The sequence below is a fragment of the Salvelinus fontinalis genome, chromosome 26 (assembly GCF_029448725.1).
Source record: "Salvelinus fontinalis isolate EN_2023a chromosome 26, ASM2944872v1, whole genome shotgun sequence".
Lineage (NCBI taxonomy): Eukaryota > Metazoa > Chordata > Actinopteri > Salmoniformes > Salmonidae > Salvelinus > Salvelinus fontinalis.
Genome location: NC_074690.1, coordinates 34458059 through 34482393, shown reverse-complemented (window position 1 = coordinate 34482393; position 24335 = coordinate 34458059). Strand labels below are relative to the sequence as shown.

Sequence of the window (24335 nt, the reverse complement as noted above, 5' to 3'; positions counted from 1 at the left end):
CCTTTACTCTCTTGAGCCCCCAAGTACATTTTTGAAACAGGAAAAAGCATTGAACATTGCGGGATGTTAAACAGTAAGTCATTTTATTTTATTTTATAGAGTTAATGTGTATCCATTGGAATGTGTTATGGTGTTGACATGATTCTGTTTTAGTTTTCCTTTTTGAATAACTAAAGGAACAGCTGTGGTCATTGGTGTCTCTCTTAGTCAGCAATGATGAGCTGGGATGACCCGGAGATAGTGTCATTGTCTGTAGGGAGGGAGGGAGAGAGGGAGGGAGGCAGGAGAGAGGGAGGGAGAGAGGGAGGGAGGCAGGAGAGAGGGAGGTAGAATACGTGGAGGAGAGATGCCTGTGTCCCCGCTCCCTATGTCCGTCCTGACAAGCTGCAGTTGATGAAAGCCATTCTGTCCTGAGTTGACAGGGAGGGTGTTCCTGTGATGTCAAAACCTCCACTGACTGACTCTCCTGTTCAGACACTCCACTGCTTTATCTGTGACCTCAGCTCTGACACAACTGTCCAAGTGCCTTAGAGGAAGAGCCCAGTGATCAAAGGCCAGGGCTACGGCGACACATGCAGATAAAGGGCATAGCAATGGGCGGAGTGAGGCTATACATGCTACCTACAGCTTCCCTCCCTTCCCACCCATCCGGATCATAGATCATCCTGACACATACACACACACACACACACACACACACACACACACACACACACACACACACACACACACACACACACACACACACACACACACACACACACACACACATGCCTGCCTGTCAATTTGTGTCCTTAGTCCTCAGAAACTGGAAGTACAACGGCCACGACCTTGTCCATCCGTCCTGACATAGTATGATGTCATACACATCCAGTCCACAGATGTTGGTGACTCTACTGTCCTAGAGACTGTCCAGAGAGGATGTGTCCAGAGTGGAGGTCACCTTCAATGATGTGTCTTATTAATATTCTGTCAGTCACTGACAGTCACTCAATTAGCCCTTTGAACTTAAAACGTTTCTCTCCTCTATTAAGAGGGTAGCCACTAAAATGTTTTGCCCGCAAGGTAGAGGGGCCCCCCGACCAAATCTCGCCTAGGACCCTCAAAAGGCTAGGGCCGGACCTCAGAGGGAGACATAGTGGTGCCAAAACCAATGGCAGCGCCTATCCTGCCGAGAAGGAGCAGCGTTTCCCATGTCTTTAAGTGAAGGGGAAATTGATGGGTAGTTTCCAGGTGTGAGCTGAGCTTCTCCTTGGGGTGTGTCCTGACTTAGATTGACACTTATCAAGGCACAGCTAACTCCCTTCTCTCTTTTCCTTGGGAACTTTGTAATGTAAACAGAGCAGCAGCACTGGAGGAATGGCTGACTGTATTTAATCAATAGGTTGGGTCTCCCTGGCCTGGCCCGCTGCTATGTGTTCCTGTTGACTGCATTTGAACTCACTCACAGTCAGGACATAGTGGAATTGTGTTCCAGACAAGAAACATTTGACCGTGCCGTTACAGCTCAGATGGGACACTGTACACATCTTGGTCAATTGCCGTTGTAGTTGTCAATGTTTGTGTTTGAATGCTGATTTTGCATAAGTATGGTTTTGTAACTGAACCTGAAACCAATTTTGGGGAGTTGGTGATTGACATGCAGTTTGGCTAGACTTGTAGCTTGACCTTTTGTTTTGTTATCTTGTCTGTAAAAAAAAATCATACTTTAATATCTCTTTGTTAGAGAACATACTCTGTTGCAAGGAAATGAGCAAATACTTAATTATCCACTATTGATTGTCAGATCTGTTTGTTTTATGTCCGATAATTGTTGCCAGTAATCGTAACATAGTCTATATAACAAAAGGAGACAAGGAAACACAACAGAACAATACTCAATGAGAGGTAAAACTATGATTTCATTACACAATGCTGACATCTAGTGGTTGACATACTTGCACAATTAATCTTATTCATGTGCGCTACAAAAATACTCAGATCGCCCACCCAGCTATTGGGTTATTTTCCCTGGATAGCAAATAAAGCAGATATTCCAGTCTATGAGTCAATGTAGACTGAAACATGAACATTAATAGACCGTCAAACTGCAGAGAGAAATGAAAACCGGGAAAAGAAAGAGAAAAATGTCCTCACTGCAATAATTCTTACTTTGTACACCTGTGAGTTATAGTTAAATAACAGTGGCATGTCGCTGTTCTGTGAATGCATAACGGATTGACTGTAGGCGCTCTGAATGAATGCAAAGAATCGTGTTGTTAGAATAAACTAATGATGTGTATGAACATGTGTACAGTATGTCTATGGAATCAACTAACGCGTCTAAATCTCCATGTCTGAATAACACAGTGTAAACGTTTATTTTCATGCCCCAGCTAAAGAATCACATTAGTAATGAAAATAAAAAGTATGATTGATTCGATTTTTCTAAAGTCATGTCATTATAGTGTGCGCTGCTGTCTTTTGTCAACGAGAGGCTGAATGAGCCATGTGCAACCAGGGATACATATAGGGCTGACTGGCCAGGGTCACTCACTGCTATGGACATGGCTTGGCCTTGACATCATGCTGGATGACATCATCATGGCAGTGAGGTCACCCTGACCACATAGAGGTGCCATAATGGCCAACTGACACAATGTCGCTTCTGTTCCCCTCTGAGGAAAAACGGAATAGGCTAGCACTGCTGCTGCCGGAAAAGTAGCAACAAAGACGGATGTATGACACCCACGGAAGAGAGGACAGGGTCACACTTTAAATCAACTTGCACCGATACTGTTTGTGTATATTAAAAAGTAACTACATAGTAGCTAACTATACTAAGAACGACTGGTAATCTGAAACATGATTCGATCTGTTATTTCAACTCAGTAAACATTCATCATTCTTTAGTAAAGCTGAGGGGCAGCGAGGACTTGGAGGGTTCAACACTTCAACCATGACGTCAATCTGACATTTCGCTGTGCTTGTACGCAAGCTGATTCTTAAAGACTAATAATGGCAAAATCATATCACACAGACTTCATGCAATGTAAATGGTGTGATCGTCACCTGGCTGGGCAGTTACACTGCACAGACATTCACATGACATGCCATACTATTACTGTAAACTGAGAAGACATGTGTTTTCCTCACCACCCCTGACTTAGACCGCATGCCAATGCTGACAGCAGTTGGAAAAAAGGCATCGTTCACACTTCCTCCCTGCCAGTACCCATTGACATATGGTCAGTACCCCCTTCCTTCTGCCTGCTTCCAGATTTCCCCGTCTATACTAGGCAGGTTTGGCACCTGGTTCTCTCTGCACCTGTAGCCCTCTCTAGCTGCAGCTGCTGACCACCTTGGCTTCAAACTACGTTTCAAGAGAGGCTGTTTATAGACGTATTTCAAAGTATCAGAAATATGGTGTTTATTCGCGTGTTCATAGTTAAATATAACTCACCAAGAGCAAGAACAACAATTTTCAACACAAATTATTTTGTTTTGATAAATAGTATTAAAGGAAGGAATCACTTTCCTGCGGAGAAATTGTGACCTATTGTCTTGTCTATCAACGAGACCCTATTGGCTCATCAGAACTAAACCACAAAGTATTCTGAGTCAATCAAGTGATCAACTGTAGTGTACTGGATAAAGACAGTTTAGGATGCATGCAAGAGCAATCATTGAGAAGAGGAACGTTTCTGCAGCCCGTTCTAAGCAGTGTATGTCTGGAGGTCCTACTACAGTGACATTATCTTCCTGATAAAAGCTGTTGATCCGTTTGGTCCCCTGTCTGTCTGCTGAGTGGTTGTGCCCCTCCTGCTCCTTATAAAAATGCACTGAGTTCATAGCACGCTCAATGTCCACAAGATGGCGATAGAACCAAATGTTTCACGCTGAGAATGTAACGTAGCTGGGGGTAGTGCCTCTTCAGACGGCTCATCCTACTTCTGACGGCTCGGGGTTTGGGGGCTTTTGAAATGATAATGAAATACATTTATAAGTGAGTGAGGGGTGGAGTTAATGAATTCGTGAATCAACTGATTGATGAATGTGATTGTGTATCACATTATATTAACCAACATACATTTGTATAAGGCAACACATCCATAATAAACGTATTGATGAACAAGAATAAAGTCCGTCATTAAATTCATTCATGTTGGATTCACAAAAAAATGTGTATCTTATTGCGGTTTCAAAAAAGTCCGTTTGTTTATTGTGTATAGAAAATGTGTAAAACGGGATAAAACTGCTGCAGGAAATATATAATTTAAATGGGTGACATTAGATTTGAGTTGAATCCATTTGCTTGGCATTTTAGCCAGTTGTAGTCTACTACAACTTGGTTCCCCTTTCTCGTCAATTCAAAGCTTATTTCAGTGTGAGTTCACTTTAACATGACAGTCCGTGCAACTATAGGTCGATGTTAAGCTATTAATTTAAACAATCACCACAAGAATATAGTTAGAACGAAGATATGCATCAGTGAGTGCATATCAATGGGGAATGAGGACTAGTCCACTTCCTATTAGATCACATATCAACTGCCACTTGACATTGAGAGAGAGGAAATACAAGACCATGTCATTTAAACTCAGCACAGCTAGGGACAGGCAACCATATGTACTTCATGTTGCAAAGACATGAAGTACATAGAACATGAAGTACATAGATAGCCCGACATACGCGTATGGACAGTTCATTTAAAAAAATGTATGGTTTATCTCGCCAATAGTACAAATTCTATTCTAATCTGTAAAGTGAACAATATTCGATTCCAGATTAGATGGTTCCTTATTTGCAGATATTTGATGATACTATTTGTACACCCGAAATGCATTTCTCTCTTGTAGGCCTATACTTTTGTCATTATAAATTAGATAAATGGCATTAATTATGTGAAAGTCAATCGATAAGAACCAAAAGCTTTCAAGCAACCCTAACATCGCAATTACAACAGATATCACAATGTGTAAAAAGTAAGCATGTTGTCAAATGCTGCAGAAATGACAAAATATAGTCACATAATATGGATAACTGACGGATATAATTACATATACCATCTTTCAAAAATAACCCAAATTCGTTACATCAATTTTTTCTAGAACATAGGCTATCTGAATGGGTATAATAGTAGAAGGAAAATTCTAAGGATCATGCAAATATGCTTTGAGGTACTAATTTGGGAGTAATGATATAACTACATCTGCAAGTTAAAGTTCCACGTTTTTAGTACTCAGCTCATCACTTACAAAACAACTTCTCAGGTGTATGTAGATGCATCCATAATGACATACAGGGGACAAATGAAGGATTAGAAAACTGAATAGCGGGGCTCAAGCAATTCACACATATTTATTTCTGCATTTTAGCAGCTTCAAACCAGGGAGTGAAATCCGGACAGGTTGTTATAGCTACCCAATCCACGGGGGTTCCGATGTCTATTTAAAAGACCTCGGACCCTCCCTCTTCTCCTTTAAACAACATTATATATCACACACAGCATGCCAATGCGACCACGTCTTAATGAGCACTAAAACATTATCTTCTTAAAATGGGCTCATTCTTGTGTTTGCGTTCAGCCTAACTGACTCAGGCAAAGAGCGCGCGCAAGGGAACGAACAGCTATCACCAGAATTTCCCCTTTGGCAGTACCTGCTGATTGGGTCCTAAAAGCAAGCTGGTTTTAACTTTTAATATTTGGCTCCTGTGTTCTGCCATGACTAGTCGCAAAATACTGTTTCTCTAACCTATCACTAGTTTTAGGACAAGGTGAGACATTTTGGTAAGCAGCGCAGATTGTTTAGTTTTTTCTCTCATTGAAAAACGAGTGTGCGCGTATGAGCGCGCGTGTATCTGGTGAAGATGTTTAGCGAAACCTTTTTAAGGATGATATACCTTGGATGTTTCCTGTTTCTTTGTGGGCTTACGCATGCCATACCAAGTTACCCTATCTGGTGGTAAGTTTACATTTCACTCTACTTTTAACTTAAATTCTGCAATATCATAGGATTGTTATGCCTACCTGTTATTTCAACAATATACAGTACGTTATGTTCATTTATTGTTGCTTTCAGTTGGTTTCTTTGAAAGGATAGGCTAATATCAGCATGTGGTTTCCAACGCTGGTCACCCTGGCAATTAAGTTGTAGCCTATCATACCGGTCTAATTGACCCTGTCAACGGACAGTTGATATCGACGTTAACAAGCTGAGACGGAATCGTGAAGATGGGTTACAAAGCTAGTCAAGTGAAATTGTATGAAGGAAAAAAATGCACGTGAGTCAATGACACTATTGATTTCAAAGTGCACACAGTGCGGAAACAAGGGTATAATACCGACACAGACTGGTTATGCAAAGTAAAACATTTTTGTGCAAACTAGTTTCAGCATGACATAGGTTAAAAAGAAGTTAAAAAGAGGTGATGCTCCGTTCTACTTGATTCAATATTCGATGATAGACATAGGCCTAATGGCAGGTGCAGAATACATTCGTTTATGAGAGAGGCAGTGGGAAAAGGGAAAGGTACATTTTTTAGGAATCAAAATGAATTAATGCTATTATTTGAATGAGATTAATATCTAATAATAAGAGGAATAATGTGGAATCATAATTCAACAAAATACGTGCAGTTTACTTTCCTTCCCATTATTACTTTCATCAGACAATGTATACGCAAAATGTACATTTCCTAGTAATCTCAATGATTTTTTTTGATATCATGAAACGAATCCTTTAAATACGCATTTAATAAACGGATTTCACTATTAAGAATATTGATTATTTCCCAACTATTCAATTGAAATTGGCCTATCAGTTATGTTTTGCAATGCAGTTGTGTCACCCCATGAGATAGAGGCTATACTACAATTATTTGGATAGAGCTTCAGCCACTGATTCAGCCACTTTCAACGATGCTTCATTAACTACAGTTTTATTTGGTCTCCATAGACAAATAATCAAATGTCATTTATTGGTCTTCTTATGGCACTGATGTTGATCATTTCCCAAACAGTCAAATTCCCTTTGACATCTTATTGTGTTAAGCAGTAGGCTAGGTGAGGGATGCCTTCAAGCCTTGAGTTGGGGGTCAGTTGGAAAATTAATGAAACCCAATTGCCCATTCCCAGACTGTGGAAATTAGGATGGGAGATTTTCAACTGTACTTTTCTTTTGATTCTAAATAATCCATAGTTGACCGAATGTTTTATTTTAAAGATAAGAGCTGTCTGTTGTCATCTCTTGACAAAATATGAACTGTTTTCCGAGTTATTGCGTAGACCTATTGCATGTTATAATATTATCACGATTGAAGTCACATTTGGAATTTAAGTAGATTGACTGACAGGCCACTGGAGGAGCTTTAATTGATAAATGATTGATTTCTGTTGAAAAAAAATGATGAAAGAAAAGAGTGGGATTTGAGCCAACTGGGCATTAGGTGGACTGTTGAAGTCAGCTGATCAAACTGAGAAATAACAAATTATGGAAAGGTGCAGTTGGAGGATGGAAAATTGGATGAATGTGAATTCCATTCACTCACCTCTAGGATGGATTTCATAGAAAGGCTTGTGGAACCCTCTTGTTGAACAACTCATCTTCCCTAGAGAGGGCAGACATTTATCAGATTCTGCAGCTCAGAGGCATTAGAGCCAGAAGATAGGGGATGCTACAGAATAGACACAGTCCTAGATCTGAGATCCTCAGTCCCAAGAAATGTACTACAGGTTTGCATTTCACCAATCACACACTGCATCTTTCAACAAATCAATATTTTCCTATGAAATATTAAAGATGCTGTGTCCTGCACTTATTTCAGCTAATAGGTCTCCTGGTGGTAATACTGATGAGAATCTAATTACATGCTCAGCTGGACAGAAATCCATCATAAACAGTGGTGGGCTCTCTAGTCCTAGATCAGCACTCCTACTCTTAGACCCAGGGCTGGGAAAGCCTGGACAAAATCAGGATGGGTTCATTCTGTGGGGAGAAATCTAATGGTCTACTTCTGTTTTTCGCCAACCTTTCGTAGAGTATCCCCCAGACGTTCCCCTATTTGATCTATACCAATACCAGTACCCGATTCAACTGGTGATAATCATCAAGCCATTGATCAGCTGTTTTTATCTCAATATCAAATAATTTCTGAGTAACAATTAAGTTCCGTACAAAAAAGCTACAAAAAAAGCTACAAAAAATAGCTTTTTAGCAAAGGGCAATTTCTCAAACAATAATTTTGATAGGAATGTCTAGGAGTGGTCTGAGTGGGGAGGGGAAAACTGAAAATGAGCTGTTATTTGCAGAGAGGTTTGGAACTACCTTTCTTATTGGTGTATTAACTAATTTACTGCATAGTGATGTCACCATGGAAGGCCAACACATATTCCCACCAATACAGGCAGAAATGTATTTTCAAACCGCTCTTACACTAAAAGGGAATTATCATAAATTTCACTATTTCACAGTATTATTCCAACCTCATAGTGTGGAAATATATTATAAAACACAGGAAATCAAGTTTTTGATTGCACTGGGCCTTATTCCATATTTTGTTTTGTTACAGACTGAATTAAAACTTTATGGAATTGTTGTTGTTTTTTCTCACCCATCTACAGACAACAATGACAAAGTGAAAACATATTTTTAGAAATGTTTGCACATTTATTGAAAATGAAATTCAGAAATATCTCATTTGCATAAGTATTCACACCCCTGAGTCAATACTTTGTAGAATCACCTTTGGCAGTGATTACAGCTATAAGTCTATCTGGGTAAGTCTCTAAGAGCTTTCCACACATGGATTGTGCAACATTTGCCCATTATTCTTATTAAAACAATTCAAGCTAGTTGATGATCATTGCTAGACAACCATTTTCAGGTCTTGCCATATATTTTCAAGTATATTTCAGTCAAAACTGTAACTCAGACACTCAGGAACATTCATGGTCTTCTTGGCAAAGAACACCAGTGTAGATTTGGCCTTGTGTTTTAGGTTATTGTCCTGCTGAAAGGTTAATTCATCACCCAGTGTTTGGTCGAAAGCAAACTGAACCAGGTTTTCCTATAGGATTTTGCATGTGCTTATCTCCATTCCGTTTATTTTTTATCCTCAAAAGATTACAAGCATACCCATAACATGATGCAGACACAATTATGCTTGAAAATATGAAGAGTGGTACTCAGTAATGTGTTGTATTGGCTTTGCCTCATAACCTAACTCTTTGTATTCAGGACAAAAAGTTAATTGCTTTGCCAATTTTTTGCAGTATCACTTTAATGCCTTGTTGCAAAAAGGATGCATGTTTTGGAATATTTGTATTCTGTACAGGCTTCCTTCTTTTCACTGTGAATGGGGTTAGTATTGTGGAGTAACTACAATGTTGTTGATCCATCCTCAGTTTTCTCCTATCACAGCCATTAAACTCTGTAACTGTTTTAAAGTCCCATTGGCCTCTTGGTGAAATCCCTGAGTGGTTTCATTCCTCTCTGGCGACTGTTAGGAAGGACACCTGTATCTTTGTAGTGACTGGGTGTACTGATACATCATCCAAAGTGTAATTAATAACTTCACCATGCTCAAAGGGATGTTCGATGTCTCCTTTTTTCTATAGGTGCCCTTCTTTGCGAGGTATTGGAAAATCACCCTAGTCTTTGTGGTTGGATCTGTGTTTGAAATTCACTGCTCGACTGAGGGACCTTACAGATAATTAATTGTATGTGTGGGGTACACAGATGAGGTAGTCATTTACAAATCATATTAAACGATATTATGAGTATTATTTGACATTATGGGGTATTGTGTGTAGGCCAGTGACACAAAATCTCAATTTAATCAATTTTAAATTGAGGCTATAACACAACAAAATGTGGAAAATGTCAAAGGGTGTGAATACTTCCTGAAGGCACTGTAGGTAGAACTAGCTGTGGCTACTCAAGGAGAGGTTTGGGAAACACTGGTCTAATACAATGCTGACAGAGAGGGCTGTTCCCTGAGTTCCACCAGAATCAAAGTGACAGTTATGTACAACCCACAGTACATAGTCATTCACCCTCTCTTTTTCGATCATAAAAGAGCTGTCTTTTGAATTTCTTTTTTGTGGGGCCAAGATTGTATCAAAACACCAGAACCAGTCATGATGACTGACAGAAGATGGCAGGCTTCCATTTGGTCACAGCAAACAGCCTCTGGCACCAAAATAAAGTCATCAACTTGTGTGTTTATGATTTGCTATTGGTGGGTGGGTCAGAGCACTGATTCAATCTGGGCAAGAGTGCAACGACGAAAGCAAAATAGAGGCGAGCAAGTCCAAAGATGCCACTGAGCGTTCTCTGGGCTTATTGTGTCACCTCTACCAATAGAAACAAAGCTCAGCTGAATCTGCAGCACCAGGCTATAAGAAGCTGAAGTGAAGTCACCATTGAACTCTGCATACTTTACGTAATATTGAGTGTTGATTCATTCTGGCTTAATGGAAACTAGATACCTATACCTAAAGAGTGAGATAAGAAGCTAAAATAGCCTTGTGTTTCATGGTACTGTAACTTAACCCTTCTGCTGTTTTCCGGTCGAATTGGATGGATTTACAAGTTTTCTCTCTGAAAAATGTAGTTCAATTAATCTGATTGTCATAAGGTTCCATGAGGTTCCATGACAAAATTGACCGGTCATTAGAAATGAATGGGTGAGACTACAATTAGTGTATAAAATTGAGTTCAGGCACATTCCCATTCATCAAATTGACACACTTCCTCTCCCAGACCCCCACAAGCATGTGTGTTTGAGTACGCACACACACACACACACACACACACACACACACACACACACACACACACACACACACACACACACACACACACACACACACACACACACACACACACACACACACACTCACACACACACACACACACACACACACACACACACACACACACACACACACACACACACACACACACACACACACACACACCTCACTCCCCTTCTTGGCTTCCATGGCAACCCCCACGGGAACCACACCTGTTGGCATTCTCACAAACAATCGCAACATTGTTTCAATAATATATTGAACTTTTCTTGCAGCTCTGGTATATAAAGCTTATTGAGGCCTTGCTCACAATTCATTCTGTGGCACAATGACCAAATTATATACTGTATGTGAGGCTCTTGATCATATCTTTGATCATGACACTGGTGAGGAGGAGAGTCCTTGTTAAACTTTGACACAAAGTAGTCTGTGATAAATAGCACAATATGTTTCATCTGAGTATTTGTTATAGTCAAAATAATCCATACATTATACTTTGTTTTACTCAAAATCGAGTTGTATGAGCTTAGGTCAATGAGGCCTACAGGCCATAAATAGCAAATAGAAGTTCAAAACCTGTAATGTTCACAAGAACTTAAGTTGATAAAAAGATCTAACACAACATTAGGTGATAATATATGTATAAATATGGATTTATAATCAGCTGTAATGGGGCGGTTATTTTGGACCGGGAACACAGAATTAATTAACATGAAACGAACACAACCGAAGGGTTAACCCAATTTTTTACATAACACCCTGCTGTTGAACAATAAGCGCCTTTTAACTCCTCTCACTAAACGTGTCTTTACTTTTGCAAAGAACTGTCAATCATCCAAGAACTGACAGATATTATTATGATGAAAAGTCGCTTTGTGGAGGTTTGTTGGCAGAAGCTGGTGCCTGAATGCTGCTTGGAGTTAGAATGGTTAGAATGTACAATGGTGGAGGATTGGCTGAGGATTGGCTGAGGATTGGCTGAGGATTGGCTGAGGATGTGGGTCTCGACCAACACAGGTTCATGTCTCTCTAACTCCTCGACCTGTCATGGCTCAGCCTGACTGCACCCCCCCCCCCCCCCCCCCCCCCCCCACACACACACACATCACCCCACCCCACCTTAAAAGATAAATACCTGGAGGTGAAAGCTTGCCGCACATTCCTTTTCCCAAACGTGCTCTCTTGATGTCAAAGTCGGCTCCAAAGCCCCAGGGCCTGCAAGAGTAAAGTGGTAATTCTACGGTACCCTGCTTGGGCTTGCTGAAATATGCATTAAACCTAGGCTGGATACAGTTAAATGAGAGGAGGAAAGATCTATACTGACTGAGACTAGAATCAAACATGATATCTATTATTTTCTCTTGTGTGTGTATTTCTGATGATAACATGCAGCTGCTGCTTATGGAGACGACACAGGCAAGGTTTATATGAATCCTCAATCGTCTTGGTTTTGTTTGAGTTTCACCTAGAGGAAAGGTTTTTGTCTTCTCAGTGGCAAGTGGTAAGGAACATTACAGGAATCTGGTATAAGACACATGATTCATTCTTTACCTATGAGAAAATAGAAATAACCTTTGTAATCTGAATCACGTTTAATCGCTAAGCACATTCACACATACCCAGAATTGTACTTGGTGATATGGTGCTGCTGGCAGTATACAGTATACAACCTGGTCTCAGAGCAAAACAAATTATATTTGACTAAAATCTGTGCCCCTCCATTTAGTATGATATGTTACTTTACGTTATGTTACATTACATCAGCTAAAATGTTAATATTGTCTGTGATGAGGTTTGAACACACCACCTTTGGGTTGCTAGAAGTTTGCGCTGTCTAAGATGAGGTTTGAACACCCTTTATTTTATTTATTTATTTCCCCTTTATTTAACCAGGTAGGCAAATTGAGAACACGTTCTCATTTACAATTGCGACCTGGCCAAGATAAAGCGAAGCAGTTCGACACATACAACAACACATAGTTACACATGGAGTAAAACAAACATACAGTCAATAATACAGTGAAAAATAAGTCTATATACAATGTGAGCAAGTGAGGTGAGATAAGGGAGGTGAAGGCAAACAAAATATATATATAAATATATAAAAATATAAAAAAAGGCCATGGTGGCGAAGTAAATACAATATAGCAAGTAAAAAAACACTGGAATGGTTGGTTTGCAGTGGAAGAAAGTGCAAAGTAGAGATAGAAATAATGGGGTGCAAAGGAGCAAAATAAATAAATAAATACAGTAGGTAAAGAGGTAGTTGTTTGGGCTAAATTATAGATGGGCTATGTACAGGTGCAGTAATCTATGAGCTGCTCTGACAGCTGGTGCTTAAAGCTAGTGAGGGAGATAAGTGTTTCCAGTTTCAGAGATTTTTGTAGTTCGTTCCAGTCATTGGCAGCAGAGAACTGGAAGGAGAGGCGGCCAAAGGAAGAATTGGTTTTGGGGGTGACCAGAGAGATATACCTGCTGGAGCGCGTGCTACAGGTAGGTGCTGCTATGGTGACCAGCGAGCTGAGATAAGGGGGGACTTTACCTAGCAGGGTCTTGTAGATGACCTGGAGCCAGTGGGTTTGGCGACGAGTATGAAGCGAGGGCCAGCCAACGAGAGTGTACAGGTCGCAGTGGTGGGTATGTATATGGGGCTTTGGTGACAAAACGGATGGCACTGTGATAGACTGCATCCAATTTATTGAGTAGGGTTTTGGAGGCTATTTTGTAAATGACATCACCGAAGTCGAGGATTGGTAGGATGGTCAGTTTTTCAAGGGTATGTTTGGCAGCATGAGTGAAGGATGCTTTGTTGCGGAATAGGAAGCCAATTCTAGATTTAACTTTGGATTGGAGATGTTTGATGTGAGTCTGGAAGGAGAGTTTACAGTCTAACCAGACACTTAGGTATTTGTAGTTGTCCACATATTCTAAGTCAGAGCCGTCCAGAGTAGTGATGTTGGACAGGCGGGCAGGTGCAGGCAGCGATCGGTTGAAGAGCATGCATTTAGTTTTACTTGTATTTAAGAGCAGTTGGAGGCCACGGAAGGAGAGTTGTATGGCATTGAAGCTCGCCTGGAGGGTTGTTAACACAGTGTCAAAAGAAGGGCCAGAAGTATACAGAATAGTGTCGTCTGCGTAGAGGTGGATCAGAGACTCACCAGCAGCAAGAGCGACATCATTGATGTATACAGAGAAGAGAGTTGGTCCAGGAATTGAACCCTGTGGCACCCCCATAGAGACTGCCAGAGGTCCGGACAACAGACCCTCCGATTTGACACACTGAACTCGATCAGAGAAGTAGTTGGTGAAACAGGCGAGGCAATCACCCTACCTTTGGGTTGCTAGAAGTTTGCGTTATACACCCACCCAGCCACCCTAACCAAACACTGTCCTTTTGTTTCTTACCTACTGTATTATCGAACATAATATATCATACTAAACAGATCAAGTAATGTAACCTAATGTACAGTAACATATCATACTAAATGGAGTAGCACAGATTTTTGTAAAATATAATATGTTTTGCTCTGAGACCAGGCTGGTAGACAGCATATTATATTATAGAGACAGGAACACAGAGAGGAATTTAGTTCACATTAGAAGTTAGATCTAGGAATTACAAGGAGGAACAATTTACTAATAAATGAAAACATTTTGCATTCAACTTAAGACCACAAACTCCATATATCTTACATGGAGTTGTACAGCATGTAAAATATGTATTTGTTAGTACTCAATAACACCATGTACTCCATAGTCTACCTCTGTAATAAATCCATAAATCATATGGTTGAAGCTTTCCCCACTTCATCTCCTCCTACTTCCTAACAGTAATAGAGGTGACCTGAATCACTCAGCCTGTATAGGACGTCCTCAGAAGCAGAGCTAGCGTGAGGGCCATGGGTCTGACCGCCCTAGGGCCCACACACCTATAGGGGCCCTGTAAGGGGCCCCCTGTTCTTGCATATACAAAAAAAATAGAAATAAAGAAAAAACATTATTTAACACTATAAATCATGGCAAAATGGATAAATATTATATCATGTATAATATATTTTCATCAAATCCTGGAATTTGTCTGAGCTGGTGTTGGTTATTTTATAAAGCAATGTACAGCTGTGTCTGTCGCTATACCCCCTTGAGGGGCCCCCTGCATGGCCTTGGACCAAAACGCAATTATCGGAAAAACACCATTCTAAAGCTCAACTGATACGAGTGGTTTCATGTGACAGAGGTGAAAATCTCCATTAGAAACATTGAAAGAGGTGAAGTCTAAAGATGCAACTAGGATGGGTTGCTAATATGACTAAGATGGTGACTTTGGCCTCTGGACAAAGAAAAAACGTTGATATGAAAACCAATAGAACCTGAGAGAAAAGTTGCTTTCAATGGCATGTCAGGAAGTCTTTATAAAATACAGAGTGGGATTCCAGATTTTCGGGATCCCGATTTGCTATAGCTAGAGTCACTGAGATTTCTGCACATGTGCGCATTTTTTTTTTTACATAGCTGCTGACCACTCTGTACCGTCTCCCCCTCCTTCCAGATTGTTTTATGTAGCTGAGCTCACAATGCTGACTACGTAGCTGCTGCTTCCCCCTCCTTGATCAGCCATGTACGCCTTTGTCTGGTGTAGCCTACAGAACTCCATGTTGTACACAAAAGACATGGTCAACATGTTCAAACTATTGTAGAAGAATAGGCTATTAAGCATAAGCACGATTTCATGTTATTTTTCAGGAGGGGAGTTAGGTTAAATGCAGAATAAACTTGCCCACTGTCAGACTCTGGTTACCAGTCCGGATACATGCTTGGCTGCCTAGAACCTTCGCTGCCCAGAGGTGGAACAGCTACAGTAGGTAGTCTACTCGTGCTGTACTTCCATGATCATTGAGAAGCTAAATAGCAATTTAGAGCCTATGTGTTGTGTGTTGTGTTGCTAAAACACAGATCGTTTTTACTCCAATGCAAAACTCAAGTGGGGAGTGACACCTAATTAGTGTTGTAATGTTATTTTTTTCATCATCATTGCAAACATTCGCTCAGCAGGAGGTAGACAGGCAGTCAAAGTAATGGTGTTCTTTTTTCAGTAACTGTGGCTAGTGGCTACAATATGGCAGCAACTATAGCCTACGTCATCACACAAAACAATTACTGTTTTTGCAATGTGTAGGGACTGCTTCCTGCTTGTGCAACTGCAATATTCATTGCAACAGACAGGGAAGGTTGTAGCCTTCATAATAGGCTATATCTCTTTTGGAATGTTCATTCAAATTGCCACAGGGGTTTTTATTTCAGCTGTTAAGAAAGATAAGGCAGACACATAGGCTACGTCATCATGGTTAAGAAGAGGGTGAGTAAAGAGAGAAACGTCAAAGGATTGGGGCAGTGTCAGAAGCAGCTACGTATAAAAAATGTGTGCGTATAATAACACATGCGCAGAACATGATCCGGATCCTTATCTTGGACAAAGAGGTTTCCGGAGTGACCACGGCCTATACAATAATTCCCTAAATGTTTCTACGGTTGGATTTTGGCTAGGCCACTTTGAAGCAAGGTAAGACATCCCTTGTAAATAGGCTAGGAAGTTAAACTTCCAGGATTAAAAAAATTAAGTATATCTTCTCACCATGTAGACTGCCTTCAACCAAAGCCAACCCGAGCCGTTAGGGGGCCCTCAGTGAAATCTTGTTTGGGGGACCCCCTACCTGGCGGGGAAAATATTTTAGTGGCCCCCCTCTTGATGACGTAGAGGGAAAAAATTACGTTTTTGAGTTAATTTCCTGCAATTCTACACATTTTGCCATGGGGCGTAGACAGGGCTCTAAAGTGCGACCAATTTCATTGCATATGCTATAGTCAATCAATCAACAATATAATAATACTCTTAGGAAAATAATAATATTTTTTTTATGTAACCTTTATTTAACTAGGCAAGTCAGTAAAGAAGAAATTCTTATTGCTGCGCCAATTGTGTACTGTCCTATGGGACTCCCAATCATGGCCGGTTGTGATATAGCCTGGAGTCGAACCAGGGTGTCTGTAGTGACCCCTCTAACACTGAGATGCAGTGCCTTAGACCGCTGTGCACCTCAGGAGCCCAACTAGCTAGCTTACAAACTGTGGATATTATGCGATTAGAAAGACACACAATTAATGTAAGACATCACAGCACAGTCCTTTTTTCCCCATATCGTGCTGCCCTACTAACAACCTGGCAACTTTCGCAGTATATGCAAACATTTGGTGGCACAGAAAAAAAGGGAAAGTGATGTATTTTAACAGGAGATGTGCTTCAAAAGTAAGTAGGATTATTTGACTGTTTTTACACAGGCAGCCCAATGCTTATATTTTTCATTTTGACCAATCACATCAGATCTTTTCACATCAGATCTTTTTCAGAACTTATCTGATTGGTCAAAAGAAAAAAAAAGATCAGAATTGGGTTGCCTGTGTAAACACAGACATTTACGTTAAGTGCCTTCAGAAAGTATTCACACCTCTTAACTTTTTCCACATTTTATTGTGTTACAGCCTGAATTTAAAATGTATTAAATTAAGATTTTGTCACTGGCCTAACACAATAACCCATAATGTCAAAGTGGAATTATTTTTCAACATTTTTACAAATTAATTAAAAATGAACAGCAGAAATGTTTTGAGTCAATAAGTATTCAACCCCATTGTTATGACAAGCGTAAATAAGTTCAGGAGAAAAATGTGCTTAACAAGTCACATAATAAGTTGCATGGACTCACTCTGTGTGCAATAATAGTGTTAAACATGATTTTTGAATGACTACCTCATCTCTGTACCCCACACATACAATTATCTGTAAATGCCCTAAGTCGAGCAGTGAATTTCAAACACAGATTCAACCACAAAGACCAGGGAGGTTTTCTAATGCCTCGCAAAGAAGGACACCTATTGGTAAAAATAAAAACGCAGACATTGAATATCCCTTTGAGCATGGTGTATTAATCATGAGTGGTGTATTAATTACACTTTGGATGGTGTATCAATACACCCAGTCACTACAAAGATGCAGGTTTCCAGAGAGGAAGGAAACCCCTCAGGGTATTCACCATGAGGCCAATAGTGACTTTAAAACAGTTACAGAGTTTAATGGCTGTGATAAGAGAAAACTGAGGATGGATCAACAACATTGTAGTTTCTCCACAATGCTAACCTAAATGAGTGAAATGAAGGAAGCTGGTACAGAATGAAAATATTCCAAAACATGCATTCCGGTTTGCAACAAGGCACTAAAGTAATACTGCAAAAAAAAGTGGCAAAGCAATTCACTTTTTGCCCTGAATACAAAGGTTTATGTTTGGGGAAAATCCAATACAACACATTACTGAGTACCACTCTCCATATTTTCAAGCATAAGGGTGGCTGCATCATGTTATTGGTATGCTTGTAATCATTAAGGACTGAGGAGATTTTCAGGATAAAAAATAAGGACAGGCAAAATCCTAGAAGAAATCCTGGTTCAGATTGCTTTCCACCAGACACTAGGAGACTAATTCATTTTCCAGCAGTGCAATAACCTAAAACCCAAGGCCAGATCTACACTGGAGTTGCTTGCCAAGAAGACAGTGAATGATCCTGAGTGGCCGAGTTAGTTTTGACTGAAATCTACTTGAAAAATTATATGGCAAGTTTTGAAAATGGTTGTCTAGCAATGAGTAATGACCAATTTGACAGAGCTTGAAGAATTTAGTTTTTTTGTTGCCCAATCCAGGTGTGGAAAGCTCATAGTGACTTATGCAGAAAGTCTCACAGCTGTTATCGCAGCTAAAGGTGCTTCTACAAAATAGTGACTGAGGGGTGTGAATACTTATGTAAATTAGAAATGTCTGTATTTCATTTTCAATACATGTTCTAAAATTTCTTAAACATGTTTTCACTATATCATTATGGGGTATTGCGTGTAGATAAGTGAGAAAATAAATCAATTTACTACATTTTGAATTCAGGCTCTAACACAACAAAATGTGGAATAAATCAAGGGGTATTGCTTAGTTGAGGTCAAAATAGCTCTTACAATATTTCAGTGGTATAAATACTTAGTAGAACTGTATTGCAGAAACCAGCTACCCTCTGAAAACAATAGTTATTCCATGGAAAATGTTATATAAATACCAGAATTCCTATCCTCTAATAGTCTATATGTGCAACTTGTTATGGTATTTGGGTTGTTATAACATTTGGTTTGAAGTGACTGAGGATTTGTGCATGCTTTTTGAAGCTTCCTTCCATAGGCCCTACCACTCCCATTGTTTCACTAGCAGCGATGCTAATGCTGGCTGTGGGGTAAGTAAATAAAGAAAAACTAAGCCATATTTTTGGTCATTTCTCTCAGGATAAATGGTTGAATAATGTTTTGAAAATAAAATTAAGTATATTTCAAATGTTGGTGTACCGCCCCGTTTTTAACACATAAATAAGACACAATTCATCTTTGTTTCAAAATTCTAAAAACTAAATGATACTACTATCAAATTATGGTAAATCAGATTTTTAGTACTAGTGTGGACTGCACTTTGGAAAAGAGATGCTCATTATTTATTAAGAGAAAAAAAAATATTTTCGATTTTCCAGAATATGCTAATCAAATGTATTGGTTATATTTTATTTCAGATAACATTATTTACATGTCTAAGGATGTTTTGATGAAAATAAAGTTTGATATTTTGCTATGATTGTTACTTTTTCCAATAGTTTCTTTTTTGGGGTCAAAATTATCCCTGTTATCTATGTATGTAAAATAGGCCCAGTAGCAATGGAAAGGTGGTTCCTCCTAATTTTTAGAAATCAAAACCCAGTTTTCGCCCAGGAGCTGGGCAGTGTGAGCGCTCACTACGAGACAGGGTTTTTCCAATAGGCTCTGTATGCGATGCGCATGTGATAAATAAGAAACATGACGAACTAACAAAAAGACACACATTTAATTCCACTAAATCATGCAATTTAACCTGTAGACCGATAAGCTTGACCTGTCAAATTTATTTTCAGCAGTTAACCAACTAACGGTTAACTGTTGACATCCTTAGTGTTGATGCCTAATTTGCGTTTATGATCGGCCATATCGGCTAGACTCATATCAAACATCTCCAATCCAAAATCAAATCAAGAATCGGCTTTCTATTCCGCAACAAAGCCTCCTTCACTCACGCCGCCAAACTTACCCTAGTAAAACTGACTATCCTACCGATCCTCGACTTCGGCGATGTCATCTACAAAATAGCTTCCAACACTCTACTCAGCAAACTGGACGCAGTTTATCACAGTGCCATTCGTTTTGTTACTAAAGCACCTTATACGACCCACCACTGCGACCTGTATGCCCTAGTCGGCTGGCCCTCGCTACATGTTCGTCGTCAGACCCACTGGCTCCAGGTCATCTACAAGGCTATGCTAGGTAAAGTGCCGCCTTATCTCAGTTCACTGGTCACGATGGCTACACCCACCCGCAGCACCCGCTCCAGCAGGTGTATCTCACTGATCATCCCTAAAGCTAAAACCTCATTTGGACGCCTTTCCTTCCAGTTCTCTGCTGCCTGCGACTGGAACGAATTGCAAAAATCTCTGAAGTTGGAGACTTTTATCTCCCTCAACAACTTTAAAAATCTGCTATCCGAGCAGCTAACCGATCGCTGCAGCTGTACATAGTCCATCTGTAAACTACCCACCCAATTTACCTACCTCACCCCCCATACTGCTTTTATTTATTTACTTTTCTGCTCTTTTGCACACCAGTATCTCTTCTTGCACATGTTCATCTGATGATTTATCACTCCAGTGTTAATCTGCTAAATTGTAATTATTCGATTTATTGCCTACCTCATGCCTTTTGCACACATTGTATATAGATTCTCTTTTTTCTACCATGTTATTGACTTGTTTATTGTTTACTCCATGTGTAACTCTGTGTTGTCTGTTCACACTGCTATGCTTTATCTTGGCCAGGTCGCAGTTGCAAATGAGAACTTGTTCTCAACTAGCCTACCTGGTTAAATAAAGGTGAAATAAAAAAAATAAAAAATTCATTTTTTAAATGATCTGGTCAGAAGGGCGCCTGGAGAGCACCCCACTCCCTCTGTGCTGAAACTAGTGCCGCGCCTGTACGTCCTGAGACTTATGACTGTGTGTATTGTCCAGGCAGGTTCTGTTTGTCTGTCTGGCCTGTTCTGATCTGATCATCTACAGTATACACTCACACAGTAGTCATACAATACTAGCTTTAACCCTACTCATATATGGTCAAACAGGAATCAACAGGTAACACCTAAAATAGTATAACCATATTATCAGGCATGGGGAACAGCATAATGCAATACAAAAAGAAGCGCAGCACAATCGTGAGATAAAAACATATACAGTAGTACAGTATCTGTGTAGCTAGCTGGATAGGTTGGAACCATGCCGCTGTTTGTTTTCTTACACCTGCTGACCTCACTCAACACCCACAGAGACATTCACAAGTTCTTCCTGGCAGAACAGAACGTCTACAGGTCAAATTAAAAGCTGTGCCACTTGTTTTCCCTTCTTCCTCCCTCAGTCTTTCCCAGACAAGATCTTATCTGCTCACACTTGCGGAGGGGGCTGTACTTGTGTTGCTGGTTTCACTTGGCATGGTTCAGAAGTCATCACATTCCTGCTCTACATGTTATGGCTATTAGGAGCAAGTGTCTGCGGCGGGTTGTGATGTGGACTCGGGTTTCTGTTGTGCGAGGTCTGCTGTGCTCAGGTTAGCGCCTTAGGGTGCGGATTGACAAGCGCCAAAGAGAGGTCAATTTGGAATAGGAGTTTCCTTGTTTACTGACGTGCTTGCTTTCGTTCATATGTATTGCAGACAATGTGCAGGCCGTGAGGACTTGATATCCTCTCAGACACTTTTAGAGCCTGTTTCCCCCCTGTCTTTCTTTTTGTATTTCTCATATATGATTAACCAGAGGTCTAGTCATGTCTCTGAGCCAAGGAAAATAATATGGGAAAGCCTTTAAAGTGAGCATGACACATTGCTCCGCCATTTGCTCGGGGATATACTTTGGAAAGTACTAAATGGCTACACTTACTCGGTAACCCATTGACGTACGTAGGCTACAGACAAGAGGTTGAAGGCAGACGCATGAGACTGGGTGTATTCAGTTAAGCTTCATTTGTTAGAGCAAACAATATATCTGCTACGTTGACTTGATTTGCGACGCAAACGTCTGGTACACAAGGTCAGCCTGTCTCTCAGGGACGACCTGGGTCTCGGTTCTCCAGTTGCAATGTAACTTAAGCATTACGATGATTGGACCAGTCGCATCGTTATTTCCGAGGCAACGTTTTTAAGTGTTTCCCGGAACAATCACGCAGAGAGAACGTTCGCTAAGTGCGTCTTTAGCCATTTGTCGTCACTGGTAGGATCGACAGAAAAGCAACACTGCTCTCGGATCAGCCTACCGCACTCAAATCTTACCTTAATATTAGAATTATTCCACAGTACTGACGAGGGATCAGCTCTTAGACACGTATTATAATCTGTGGCTACAAATATTGAGGCGGCTTAACATGCTTACCCAATAATAATGCACTAATTGCACACGTCTTGTCACACATCATGAAGCATATTGAGGCAAAAATGACAGGCAGTAGCCTAGTGGCAAAAATAAAACTCAATATGATTGAAATATATAGGCCCATGGAGCCTATTTATCTTTTAATGTCGTTTTCTCAGTTTTCATTTGAAGCATTATGTTGTCTGTCACTTGTTTGTAGTAATTGCAAATACTTTGGCACTTTGTATTAGTAGTCAACTTCGTTCTGAAGTTATTGGAGCTTACAGTCAGACAGATGCCTAGCCTACACATCTTGATTATATGTTTAACGGAGATCTTCTGTGAGTAAAGTCACGCAGAAGGGCATAAAGCATCTAACGATGCACTTTAGCTGCTCTACAAGTGTCTGGATCACCTGTAGATGTGCAAACGTTTTTAAGAGCAACGTTACTAACGAAGCCTCTGCGAAACAGTTTGGCTACTAAAGATACATCGTAAGATGGTTCTAATGACAATCTCAATGCTACGACGTCTCTGGTAAACCTCTCAGTGTAGAGTGATACGGTTAAATCATCTCTTTTTTAGAGTGGAATTTAGAAATGCCTGGGGTGAGACTCTGGCTCTGTATGATAATCTTGTTGTTGTGATCACAGAGTGATTACTTCTTTAACATCGTTGCCCAGGTCAACAGATAGTGAGATAATTGAGCTGCACAAGTCCTGCCTGCTCCCACCTGCTCTGGCTTGAGGCCTACTGTCGGAGCCACGTTTGGGAGTGTCAAAAACAGTGAGCGGATATCCCTTCTTTCTATGTACTTGATCTTCTTTTTGTCCAGCTCCTGTTATTTTGGATGAGTGTAAAATTCCCTTGTTCTACTGTTGGAGGTTGGAGCAGATCACTGTGCAAACAAACACTGCACTGTCTGTCTCTGTCATAATGGCCAAATCACTCAGACGTGGATCGCCAGATTACTGTCATCAATAGCAGCTTCAGGGAGGACTGAGTTTACTGCAGAAGGAGCTGTTGACTGGAGTGCCAACAAGAAACTTGTTGCTACTATGCAGTAGTTGCCTTGCCAATGACAATAGGAAGTCAGTTATTAGATCAAAGGTTATGTTACGATTGTAATATAATACGTTTTTATTCATGGTTTACAATTGGCTCATTCATCCCCCTCCTCTCCCCTGTAACTATTCCCCAGGTCGTTGCTGCAAATGAGAACGTGTTCTCAGTCAACTTACCTGGTAAAATAACGGTAAAATAAAAAATAAAAATAAAAATGGTGAATTGATTAGTATAACAATCCCATTCATAGAATGAGGTTTATCCAATCCTATCGTCTCTGTGAGCTGTATTTACCTGAGCTGACAACGATGGATAGTAACTGGAATGGAATTAACCCTAACTGTGTGTAGTACTCTGGGAGAGGGTGAATGGAAATAAATGCATGGTGGCTAAATGAAAACAATGTGATGGATTATGAGGTACAGAGCAGAGGAACAGTGAGTGAGGAGTGAAGGAAAATACTGTATGTTAAAAGCTTGATGTGGAAGTGCATGAGTGTGGTCTGAGTGTATCTTATTAATATATTGTAATACAAGGGTGAAATACAGTAGGATATCAACCAAGCACATATATTGTGGAATGGATAATCGAAGTGAAATATATTTGCTATCAATGTGTCCAAAATAGTTCCCCCCCGTGGGGACAATAACGTGTATCAGCTGTTGTTAGAACATAGTGGCCATCATTTAATCTCATTTCATGCTTATGTACATGCTTCCTTTTATCCTCATTGGATGGTTGTCATCCTCCCACTCTCGACCCTCCCACTGACAGTAGTAGGCCACTGTACAAAACAGTGCAAATTCAAACTGACTGGAGCTAGATTGACTGGTGCGTTCTTTGGATCAAACAATTACAATTACAGCATGCTGCTTCAAAAGTCTTCTTCAAAAGTACCAATGACATAACATGAGATGACA

The 24335-nt window shown here is 40.2% G+C and overlaps 1 protein-coding gene across 1 annotated transcript in view; it reads left to right on the top strand.

The window, feature by feature from the left end:
• The first annotated feature begins 5462 nt into the window (after nucleotides 1–5462).
• The window catches only part of LOC129824168 (protein Wnt-3a), a 34763-nt gene continuing 15890 nt past the window's right edge, over nucleotides 5463–24335 (top strand). Inside the window, exon 1 of the mRNA XM_055883594.1 lies at nucleotides 5463–5945. Coding sequence (XP_055739569.1) covers nucleotides 5851–5945 — 95 coding nt within the window. The 5' untranslated portion in view covers nucleotides 5463–5850. The remainder of the gene's footprint in view (nucleotides 5946–24335) is intronic.